The sequence below is a fragment of the Taudactylus pleione genome, unplaced genomic scaffold, assembly GCF_031769625.1.
Source record: "Taudactylus pleione unplaced genomic scaffold, aTauple2 ptg000253l, whole genome shotgun sequence".
NCBI lineage: Eukaryota > Metazoa > Chordata > Amphibia > Anura > Myobatrachidae > Taudactylus > Taudactylus pleione.
Window position 1 is genome coordinate 3,705,558 of NW_028284655.1, and position 12,591 is coordinate 3,718,148.

The 12,591-nt window shown below is 42.1% G+C and overlaps 1 protein-coding gene across 3 annotated transcripts in view; it reads left to right on the forward strand.

The window, feature by feature from the left end:
• The window catches only part of LOC148515112 (uncharacterized), a 38,724-nt gene that overhangs the window by 561 nt on the left and 25,572 nt on the right, over positions 1-12,591 (forward strand). For all 3 annotated transcript variants that reach the window (XM_088480360.1, XM_088480361.1, XM_088480362.1), the window contains exons 2-5: positions 1,066-1,101; positions 3,159-3,285; positions 6,706-6,838; positions 11,813-11,906. In XM_088480360.1, the coding sequence (XP_088336486.1) occupies positions 1,066-1,101; positions 3,159-3,285; positions 6,706-6,838; positions 11,813-11,906 (390 nt within the window). The remainder of the gene's footprint in view (positions 1-1,065; positions 1,102-3,158; positions 3,286-6,705; positions 6,839-11,812; positions 11,907-12,591) is intronic.

The window sequence follows — 12,591 nt, forward strand, 5'->3', positions numbered from 1 at the left end:
ACAGGAAACTACAATAGGGATAAGGCCATCAATCATGTTGGAGGGTCATTAATATTCGTTCACTGGGTGGGTATGTGTTAGACAAGGTTTGTACGTGTTTTGCTTCAACATTTGGGGCCATATTCAATTCCAGTCGAAAAGTACCCCCCCCCCCGTATTCAATTAGAAAACAGGACCCGGCGAAACTCTTAACATGCAAAAAGCCCTGTCAGATGTGGGGAGCTCAGCCTGACACCCCACAAAAGATGCACTGATATTGGGGATCACTATAGATCACCCCTAAATAGGCCTGCTGAATGGATTTGGGGTACTTAAATGTTCTCAATAGATGCTATTTAGCATCTTTGCATAAGTGGTGAAGAATAGCGTTTAGCAGGTTTTTTTAATGAAAATAAGTAGTCCCAGCAAATTTGGGGTACATAAAAATGGGTGCTAACATATTTTTAAGTTGCTAAAGTGAAGTTTTCAAAATCGTAAAAAATCCACCTGCCGCAAGCACCTGCAAAATTAAAAACATCTGGGACATACTTGGGGACACCACTGGAATCTGTTTTGCTAGTTTTTAACTTTGTCCCCCAACTTTGGTCTTTTTTGCCCCCAAAATGAAAGTAATTTTTGGGATGATCTACAGATTTTTTATTAGTTTTTTTTAACGCAGTTTACCTTTGGGAGACTGTCCAAATGGGGCAGGGGGCTCCCGCAGCTTTTTACCCCAAAACTGCACTTTTTTCAACTGCTGTTCATAGGCAAATCTTTTTCGCCAATTCCAATGCATTGAGTTAACGCAACGACAAAAACCCTTTGGAATTGAATACGGAGGAAACTTTTTGCATGGTGAAATGACGTCACTCGCAATACTTTTCCGCAGAAACGGGCTTATCGCGGCTAATTGAATACGGTCCAAGGTTTCTTATTTTGAAGTGTACCAGCATGAGAGATATTACCTTTGTTCCTACCATAATGTGGGTGGTTGAGACTTTTGCTCAGGATGCTATTCTTCTTTTAGGACATGCGTATTAACGCAGTACTTGCCGTTATCTTAAAACTTTTTTTTTATACTTACAGCGTTTGGGTCATGGGGGGCGGAGAGAAGGCTACACGGTGAGTACCACAGGCTGCATTGAACTTCCCTACAGTGATGCTTAATGCTGTTTACTTATTTGTTATCTTATCTTTTTGATATCTTAAATTTTTTAACTTTTTTTTTTTTTTTTCCCCCTGGGGAATATGGACAGGTTTGTTGTCTTGGCTAGGTATTGTGACCATTTGCGACTTTATTCTGAAATGCGCTTGGTGTAATAAGTAAAAACTTAGGTTACTGTCACTTTATGACCCTTTAGTAATTGTAAGGTTTATATTTGTTTCCTCCATTTAGGTTTGATTATACCCTAAAATAAGTGTGATTTTTATGTGTCATTGTTGCACCGTTGATTGTTTTTATAATATTTGAAATGCATTTTTCTGTATAACGTTTGCCTGTAAGGTAGTGAGGGCTTTATAGCCCTAGGACATGGATAGAGAGAAAATGATCTCTCTTGGGGTGATAACTGGCTCCAGTAAATGATTGAGCACCCAGTAAATCTGGTCTCTTGACTTGAATGTGATGAAAAAGTCTCATCATGGAAACCATGTTACATGTGGGTATAAAAGAAGGGACACACACATACCCTTCCAGCGGTAAGATTTAACACCATGTATTGCCCAGCTACTCCCCTCTGTTAATGCTAAATGTTGTACCCCTGTAGTGTCACCATCTTGACCAGCCAATGTAATATGCTACCCTGTACAATTGGAGACCTGCTACAAAATGTTTTGGGCTTTGGGTCAGCAGTAATGCACTTTCACAAGTGAGACTTAGGGGGCGATTCTATTATTTTCACCCACGTCTGTCACTAATAGGCACCCGACGGAACAATTAAATTGTAATGCCGTGTGTGGACACGTTTCTGCTCGTTCGCGTGGAGAAATGTGCGAAAAGTCCCGGTATTAGGCGCGCTAACCAGAACGTTAGACGAGTTTAGCAGTTTTAGGGCCAAATTCAATTACCCGCGAAAAGCCGAGATTGGTGAAAAGTTTTGCCGATGCGCGGTTTTCTCATGCTTTCAAATTATTGCCGGGAAGTTTTTGCATAGGCGAAAAACATTTATCCAGCAAAAGGCAGGAGAAAAGAACAGCAAAATCCATATTTTCGGGTACAAATGTGGGCACTTGGTTCAGAACCCTTTTGGACACCCACCCTAATGACTAGGCAAACATTTTTAACAGATTATCTAAATTCACCCTAAAAAAAGAAATCATTTTTGGTGCGAAAATGTAAAAAGTGTAGGAAAATGGGTGAATAGTAGTGGGCCTGGTATTTTGGGGGGCTATAAGGTTGAGACAGGTGTTTTTAGTATTGCAGGAGGTGTATATATTTTTTTGTTTTGTTTTTTAAATCTTCACTTCAGAGACACCAAAATGTACTACGGTAGTACCCATTTACATGTACCCCAAATTTAACTACGGTTCTTATTTTTCTCGAAAAACATTGCTTTATATAATTTTTCCACACTTATACAAATATGCATATAATAGCCCTTTGCCTCAATCTAAGATCACTAAATACTTTTATTAGGGCTATTTATACTCTTCTGTATTGATTCCCAGGGTCACTTAGGCTTTTTATGAGGTACAGACTGATTTCCCCAAAATATGCTATCCTCTTCGCTAGTTTCACCTTTAAATACATTCGCCTATCTGCGTTTTCGCCTGTTTTGAAATGGAATAGGGCGCGCATGGAGAAAACATTGTGTCCAAACAGGCGAACGAGGCGAAAATATTGTGCTTTTCGCGGCGAATTGAATTCGGTCCTCAGGCGGCTAAACCCGATCTATCTGAGCACGACAAGCGCAAAAAGGCATGGACTCCCAAAAACAATTGAATATCGCCCCCTGATCTCCCATCACTTTAGACGAGAGATCTGGCGCGATAAAACAATTGAATCGCCCCCTTAATTTCTCCAAATATTTACACATCACAAATTAATTTTAGATTTTTAGGTGCAACCAAGTCATGCCCTCCTGTATTTGTTGTTGTTTTTGTTGTTTTAGAAGTAAAGGTTTCCAGGGCTAGTCACGATTCACGTTTTTCTCCTAATTCTAGTTTTTATTTTCGAACAGGATTCAATTTTTCAGATTTACCGATGGTCGACTTTCAGGGTAATATGCTAAACTATTCTGATGATTTGGGCCCCTGGTGCAACGAAGGTTTTGGGATGAGGTCACCTGACTTTTCACACCATGAGAGGTAGTTTTTGACAGTCATTTCCTTAATTGGTTTACAAAACGCTGAAGCTGGGCCTATAGCCAGGCTTGTTATATTTGCAGTCCGTTCTACTATGCACAGGTGACATTAAGTTACAAGTGACACATTTCTCCTATCGCACACAAACTGGGGGCGAAGCTTAAAGAGCAGTTGATTATATGATATAAGTTGCTCATATAAAAATAATAATGTGATAAACTTACCATGTTCACTGTGCTGGAGCGAGCCAGAGCCTTGACTCCTCTGATTTGTGTATACTATGTGCCATATGTTTTTTTCATTGAGAACAGTGTGCTCACGATATGTTTCTTGCAGCATACTTCACATCAGTGTACGTGCTCTTTCTTTTTGTCCCTAATCTGTTCTAGCACTGTGCGAGAACACCTGTGGTAATTACTGGCCACTTGATTCAGAGTTGGGCACAGCTTCTTATATGGCCACAAATAGGGAATTTTAGTAAACTGCACATGTGCAGAAGCAAATTAAAATTTTTGCCTATCTTCAGGTGGTTCTGTGTTGGACAGTTGTTTGCCGGATGACTCCTTGCATGTAATGGGTCTTTCTGGACCGCAACGTTGCGGTCACATGCAAGAGTTCAGTCTTGTGGTAGTGTAGTGTAGCTAGAGGTGCATGCTATTCTGAGTTGTGCTTACAGTGAAGGGAAGCCTTTTTCTTATGGATCTCTAGCAACCAGCATAGAAGCATGGTGCAGTTAATTATATGTGTCGATCTTAATGATGCCGGTTGTGGTTGTCAACACCAAAACGGTGGGCGGTGCGACTTACCGCTTGATGCTCTACGGTTACTCGTATTGACATAAGGCAAGTTACGTGGCTTCCCACCAGTGCCATACCGGGGCTAAATAGCGCCATGTGCTGGCCTGTTCCCTTAGCGCCTGGCGACATGACGTCGCATCGAGTGTTCGGGGACAGCAGAACTTGTAAGTGCAGCACTGGTTGTAGCGTCCTGAAGATGCTCTAATCACCGGCATAGAACACAAGGTGCCTGTCTGGAGCATCTAAAGTACATTTCTGATGGCATTACAGCAGTGATCTTGGCGGCACCCTGTTAGCCAGAAGCTAGGGTGGGGTGATGGCGGTGCCGCCCACAGAGCCCTGCACTCTGTGCGGAGGCACACCTCTAGTTACGGCACTGCGTCCCGCAATTACAACCACCTTGTGCTTGACTAATCATGCCCAATAACTGCAAGAGTCACAAATCTATATAGAGGTGTTCATATGCTTATCAGTTTTAACTATATTTAGGATTTTCATTGTAGGGAGTCCATTTTTTTGCACCATGCACATCAGTCTTGCTGGTAGTGTTTCTTTTTACCTCTCATCTGTATCCTTTCCCATGTAGCATTGATTCTAGGCACCTTCCATCGTTTTTCCATCTACTCTGATTCTCTGAGTGCAGGAGTTTCACAATATCATATTACTTTTATTTCTCTTTTCCTAGTAATTGGTGCTAAGATTTTTTATGTGCACTGTTAATATATAAATTGTGCCCTCATTTGTATTGAAACTTCTTCTGCTATTTGTTGTTATCATTATGTCTACACACATAATCCTCATTGCCATACTGAGGGGAAATAGACATAAGTGCCCAACAAGGTAAGGCTAAATACAGGACGTTCAAGAGGTATAAATGCAATAATAGAAAGAAATGAAGCATAATACTGTATACAAGACATACTGGGTGTAAGGTACATAACAACTTTAATACGGTCAGGTGCATAAATATTGGGACATTGACAGAATTTTCATAATTTGGCCTCTATTCACCACCACAATGGCTTTGAAATGAAACAAACAAGATGTGCTTTAACTGCAGACTTTCAGGTTTAATTTGAGGGTAATTACATCCAAATCAGGTGAACGGTGTAGGAATTACACTGGTTTCTATATGTGCCTCCCACTTTTTAAGGGGCCAAAAGTAATGGGACACACTAAACAATCCTAAATCTAACTTTCACTTTTTAATACTTTGTTGCAAATCCTTTGCAGGCAATTACAGCCTGAAGTCTGGAACGCATAGACATCACCAGACGCTGGATTTCATCCCTGGTGATGCTCTGCCAGGCCTCTACTGCAAATGTCTTCAGTTCCTACTTGTTCTTGGGGCATTTTCCCTTCAGTTTTGTCTTCATCAAGTGAAATGCATGCTCAATCGGATTCAGGTCAGAGGATTGACTCGGCCATTGCATAACATTCCACTTTTTAGCCTTAAAAAACTCTTTGGTTGCTTTTGCAGTATTCTTCGGGTCATTGTCCATCGGCACTGCGAAGCGCCGTCCAATGAGTTCTGAAGCATTTGACTGAATATGAGCATATAATATTGCCCGAAACACTTCAGAATTCATTCTGCTGCTTTTGTCAGTAGTAACATCATCAATAAATACAAGGGAACCAGTTCCATTGGCAGCCATACATGCCCAAGCCATGACACTACCACCACCATGCTTCACTGATGAGGTGGTATGTTTTGGATCATGAGCAGTTCCTTTCCTTCTCTTCTCTTCCCATCACTCTGGTACAAGTTGATCTTTGTCTCATCTGTCCATAGGATGTTGTTCCAGAACTGTAATGGCTTTTTTAGATGTTGTTTGGCAAACTCTAATCTGGTCTTCCTGTTTTTGATTACATCTTGTGGTGAACCCTCTATATTCACTCTTGTGAAGTCTTCTCTTGATTGTTGACTTTGACACATCTACCTCCTGGAGAGTGTTCTTGATTTGGCCAACTGTTGTGAAGGGGTTTTTCTTCACCAGGGAAATAATTCTTCTGTCATCCACCACAGTTGTTTTCCGTGGTCTTCCGGGTCTTTTGGTGTTGCTGAGCTCTCCGGTGCGTTCTTTCTTTTTAAGAATGTTCCAAACAGTTGATTTGGCCACACCTAATGTTTTTGCTATCTCTGATGGGTTTGTTTTGATTTTTCAGCCTAGTGATGGCTTGCTTGACTGATAGTGACAGCTCTTTGGATCTCATATTGAGAGTCGACAGCAACTGATTCCAAATGCAAATGTCACACCTAGAATCAACTCCAGACCTTTTACCTGCTTAATTGATGATGAAATAACGAGGGAATAGCCCACACCTGTCCATGAAATAGCTTTTGAGTTGATAGTCCCATTACTTTTGGCCCCATAAAAAGTGGGAGGCACATATAGAAACCGTTGTAATTCCTACACCGTTCACCTGATTTGGATGTAATTACCCTCAAATTAAATCTGAAAGTCTGCAGTTAAAGCACATCTTGTTTGTTTCATTTCAAAGCCATTGTGGTGGTGAATAGAGGCCAAAATATGAAAAAATGGAGATTAAAAATAGACCAGGAGGAGAGAGGGCCCTACTTGTGAGAACTTAGTCTGTAACAAAGTGCACTTTCTTGTTCTTACAGACCTTCTTTCCGTCATGACTCTGGAAATCCTGGATTTAATAGAAATGCAGGTTGGCAAAATGGGAGGGGCAATATGTTCTGGGACAGACCTCAACCAAACTTTTCAGGACCGTTTGGCCAGAGAGATTCCAGGGTAAGAGTGTTCTTTTGGGATTTCAGTCCTGTAATAGTGTTCCTCCTAAGTTTTTATAATTGCATGCTGCTGCTGATTTATTTGTGCATTGCCCTTCCTCTAACTTACGTAAAATTAAGTTTGCCACTAATCGAGCTTCTTAGTGAAGCATACCATTCACAGAGGTCCAGAGTGCGAGGATTCAATCCTGAAATGCCCCTTCTAGCACTCACCGGAATAGCCATACCTAGTATATATATACTTACACACATCTGCATTGATCAAAATTTATAGTCTATAAACTCATTCTATTCTGCCTTTTGAATTTTTATTTCTGGTGGAATAAAAGTGACATGGTATTCAGCCTGAGAAACTTGTGACATTCAGTTGCCAAATGCGGAGCATATTCTGCAAAACCATTTGGGATATTATTCTCCTTCATCCACTAGGGGACACTCGAGCCTAGACAATGGGGTATGGATGGTGGTAGAGTACAGCCTGGCACTTTAAATAATTTTGAAGTGTGACTGGCTCCTCCCCCTCTATGCCCCATCAGCCCCAGTTTTAGAAATGTGCCCGAGAGAACCAGTAGCACATTAGGCTGTGTCCAGCCTTTTTCATATTTTTTGTTTTCTTTTAATCTTTACATTTTATTAATACAGTGAGGACAGGCAGACTGTTCTCTTTGGCAGTCTGCTTGATACGTGGGAGCTGCCGGGAAGGGTCCCAAATCTTACAGGTGTCCTGGGAGGTTTCTTTAGTGGTCCACTGGTCTTTGGCAAGGTCAAAACGCATCGGCGACAGGTGTATGGACCACTAGAGAAACCTCCCAGGACTCCTGCAAGCTTTGGGACCCTGTGTGTATGACCTCCCTAGAAATCCAGAATTTCAAGGAACCCGGTGACCTAGGGGTCCCATTGCACACCATCTGGGTACGTTTTATTTACTTCATCTGCATCTGCTCCCCCTATCCTTGAGGTTGAGGTAGAGCTTTGTATATGCTATAAACTGGATCTAATACAGATCTAATTTGGATTTTACCTTCTTGTAGCACCACATACTGCATATTGTGGATTGATTTGTTTTATATTTTGTATGTGATTATTAAACTTTCTATTGTTTTTGAAACGGATATTACTGTCCTTCTGTTTTCTATTCATCCCAGCGCTAAGAGCAATCTGCCTCACACTTTTTAATTTGTACTTACTATTTCTGGTCCTGGGGTGAACTGGATTTGAGGCAGTGCACTAGCTGCTGTGGGAGTTCAGTGCCCAGGAGAGTACCCCACTATTATTCTTTACAAGCATGCCTCACATTGACTCACCTTAAGGAGGGGCAGTTCTCCTCCCATGCATATATGTGGGTTTATATTGCATCCTTCGGCAGCACATATGCTAAAAGTTATAAGCTCGGTTTAAACAGTTATCACCACAGCCATCTGTGCTAACCTTGGGAAGTATGCATACGCGTTTGTATATGTATTTATATTTTATATGCTTGCTTCGGCAGCACATTACACTACAATTGGAACCTGAGATTATATAGCGTAGTGTACAATAGATTAGGTGGCAATATACACTAGAGATCATGTTCTACAGCTTTACCTTGTGATATTCACGGGTTAGATTCCTAGGGCGCACATGTTTTTACAAAGCAATGTTTCAGGAAGTGACCATTTTACGAAACATATACACACACATATATTAAATATATATATATATGTCCTGTGGCTATCTTGTTTTTCTATACATGTGTATATACAGATATGTATTTTACATGAGTGCTCCATCGGCACTAGGTGTCAGGTACAGCTTAGGCTGCTCTTAGTGGGCATTTCGCCCCACATCTCTTAGGCCTTGGGCTATCGATTTGCGGCCTTTGTCTAAAATCTAGCGTGTTATCAGTTAATATCGGATATGCCTTATCTGGAAATCTATTATTGAAAATTTCAGTAATTCAGCTCTCTTGGAAGTATGTTCTCTCTAAAGGTGCGTATCCACTAGACGAGAGCGGAATGACTGTACAATTACAACATTGTAATCATGCAATCGTTCATCACCCTGTGTAGTGGATAATGTGCCCACACTGAACGATATGTCGTTCATTGCAGGCACCCTCCCTCATCCCTGAACATGCACAACCTGTCAACATGCAGGCTAACCTGCCGATATCAAGGCGGCGATAGATGTCAAACTACCAGCGGTAGTGCACATCGCTGGTCGTTTTTGACATTTTACTGCACGATTTACGAACGATTAATGAGCCATTGAGCGATAACGATGTTATCGTTCAATTGCTCATTTTAATCGTCTAGTGGATACGCACCTTAAGAATGTGTATTCTAAGTACCGTATATATTAAGAGGGCTGTGATTGGGAGTTGGACTCGCTGGGTGCGGGAGTCTGACAGTAAACTAACTACACTTGAAGTTAACTCTCCCTTAAGTATCATTACATACCCTCTGTATCACTAATAGGTACCCTTTTCGGGGGTACATTCCGGTACTCTAAAACAAACACAGGTTCTCAAACTCAGTCCTCAGGACCCCAAACAGTGCATGTTTTCCATGTCTCCTCACATAATCACAAGTGAAATAATTAGTTCCACCTGTGAATCTTTAAAAATGCGTCAGTGAGGACAGGCTGGACTAGAGAATAGCGACACTATTACGCTAGAATCTGTTTGGCTTCTGCTACAGTCTGGACTGCCACGCAGGAAGCCTTGTTATGTTTTACTGCTTGTTGATGTTTTTCATGATACCGATGCCACCCCTTGGTCCCCTCTTGAGACAGGTGTCGTTAATCCCCTTCTTATCTCCGGGTATTCACGCTAGTGTATTCCTGTCAGTCCACGGCCTTCTAGATGCGAACTCCCGTCTTATCTAAGGCACCTTCATGAAAGCCCTCCTAGTGTTCTAGCTTCACTGAGTAGGGTGCTTCCCTATATTGGGGATGGCCCCTGTCTCTTGCTTGTAGGCTAGCTCTTATTCTGAAGAGATCCTTAGTGTTCTTGCACTCTAGGTGTAGCTGTTACTTCTGTGATTTTCAAGTGCTAGGTTATCCCAGTTGTTTTTTCTGCTATGTTTCGTGCTAGGATGCTGGTACCAACTGCACACTTCCATCACCTTTTGGAAGTTGTCTCGTTTTGGCTGATACATGGGGTTTTGGTTGTTTTCTTCCAGACGAGGTGGACGCCGGTTCCGCCTGGGCTCGTTGAAGGGTTCATGTTGCCGCCTTCTCTATCTGCTGTCTGAGCCTCTGCAAGGTGTTGTAGTCTCCTATCTCTCTTGGAGTAGCCTCTGCTTCTGCCCTGTGGGATCTCAACACGTTGGGGACTTCCTACGATCTAACCCTTTTGCTGGCTGGAACCCCCCTACTTCTGTGTAGCGCAAAAATGATCCTGGCCGACTGTTCTATAGTTGGCTCCTGCCTTTATGTATTCTCTGTTGCTAGAGTATTCTTGGACCGGAATAGCTCTATATCAATTTTACTGCCCGGCAGTGTTTGGGATTCTATTGCAAGAGTCGGCTCGAGCTTGTTCTCGTGTTTGTTTCCCTTCTCCTGCCAACTCTGGTTGGTGCTCTCTATTTCCAAAGTGCAGGGTTGGTCTGTTTCCAGTAACATTAGTGTTCTGAGGAAGCTCTTCGGCTTAGGCTGGGAGTTTGTGGAATTATCTGCAGTAGTCCTGCGCGGAGTTCTGATTCTCTCCTGTGCTCTATGGTGCTTGCTCTTCAGCTCTTCTTAAAATATTGTCCTACCGTCCGTTTGTGGCGGTCCCTGTTCAGTTGGCCGCTAAGTCGCAAAGTTCTCAGTGCTTCCCACCCGTGAGGTTAGCCTCGGACTTCCCCATTGTCTATGCTCCAGTGTCCCCTAGTGGATGAAGGAGAAAATAGGATCTTGGTACTTACCGATAAATCCTTTCCTCCGATTCCAAAGGGGACACTGGACGCCCACCCACCGCTGCTTTCCTGCCTTCTTGTTTTGGGTCATTGTTGCCTAGTTTGACTGCGGTTCCTCTGCATTATATTGTATGACTGCATGTGTTCCCTGCAGTGGGTCACTCTGTTCTACTTCTGTGTCTTTCCGTTCTGTTTAGTTCTCGTTCTCCTCCTCGTCTTCCTGTTGTCCTCCATCTCCTCTGGCTGTTTCTTAACTTGGGCTGATGGGGCATAGAGGGGGGAGGAGCCAGTCACACTTCTAAATTATTTAAAGTGCCAGGCTCTACTATACCCCATTGTCCTATGCTCCAGTGTCCCCTGTGGAAGCGGAGAAAAGGATTTATTGGTAAGTACCAAAATCCTATTTTCTCATGTCTTCTTTATAAGAAAGTGGACATGTTATCATAACACCGTGTGTTGGGGACAGGACTATGATGGGGACAAGCTTGCGATTGTGATAAAGAGGCAGATTGATTGGGATTAAACAAAGATGAGGAAGATGGAGGAGGAGTTTGAGTGGGCAATGATGATGCTGAGGGCACTGGAAGGGGTTGAGATGGGAGAGGGAGCTTTGAGAAAGAGATACAGGAGTGAGATTAAGAATATTATTGAGGTGGGGATAGAAAAGTGTTATGTGGATAGAAGTGAGTGTAATTTCTGTCATAATGGTTGCTAGATGTATTATTTGCTATTCATTAGCGGATACCATGGAAAAAGGTTTCAAAATGTGGCTTTTTCCTAGAATAAACAAATTATTGAATTACTCCCATGTTTTATAAAAGCGGTGCATCTTGTTGTTGTCATCTATGATAAGTTGTCCACTAAAGGGGATTTGCCATGTAAGCATGCTGCTGAAGTTTACTTTTATATCGGCCTGTACATCAGCATGGCAGCGTCCATTTGGTTAAATTTTGCAAAATACGCTCTTGACTTAATCCAGCAATAACATTTACAGAAGCATTATAGGAAACATTGGAGTACTCTGGAACAATAGTAGATCTACAAAATGTATGATGTTTGTTTCTTCCATATTTATTTATTTTTTTATTTTTTTTTAGATGGCCAAAAACAACTTCATAAAAACCAAGAAAAAGAAGACCTTTGTAGAAATCAAGACCAATCCGGGCCTGGGGTCAGCAAAGGAAAAAAGTGGTACGTTTGTCCCAGGGTTCTCCTGGATGCCGGTGAAGCACCCAGATTGGATCAGCTTGTTGCCATAGAAAGATTAGAGGCCAGTAACCTTAGCCTCCTGGCTACAGATATCACTGGAGGGGTGGATGGGAAGGCATATTGGTGTCATGTTTGTTGGACTTTTTTTTTTGTCAGGGTGATAAATATAATGGGTTAGTTAGGATCTTCAGTCCCACAGGGGTCTGTAGTCTATAAACTCATTATTTCATTACTTGCCCAACTAATTATATTGTAACAATGGATCACCACTCCCAGGTTTCACTTGGGACATTTTGCTGGGCATGAGTCTTTCTTCAGGCATTTAACTGTAGACAGGGAAAGTACACTCACAATCTTAGTCCCATCACTTAATATTTGAATTGAAGACCAGTCAACTAGTCTGTAGAATGGGAGGAGGCCCAGATCACCACTTGTAGAACAATACCTGCTTAATTTTCACTGATCAGTACCTGGCTATAGTCTCTTAAAACACTGCAGTACTATAGTAGGTCACACATCTGGACATGGGATGCTCCCAGCAGCATAAGTTCACGGAGTGGAGCCTAATGTAGAACTAAAGATCAGACATAACTAGAACTGATCACTCCTTGGGAGCTGGACCATGGATATTGTCCCTCCCCAACTCTTTGTTTTATTATTTTGTTTA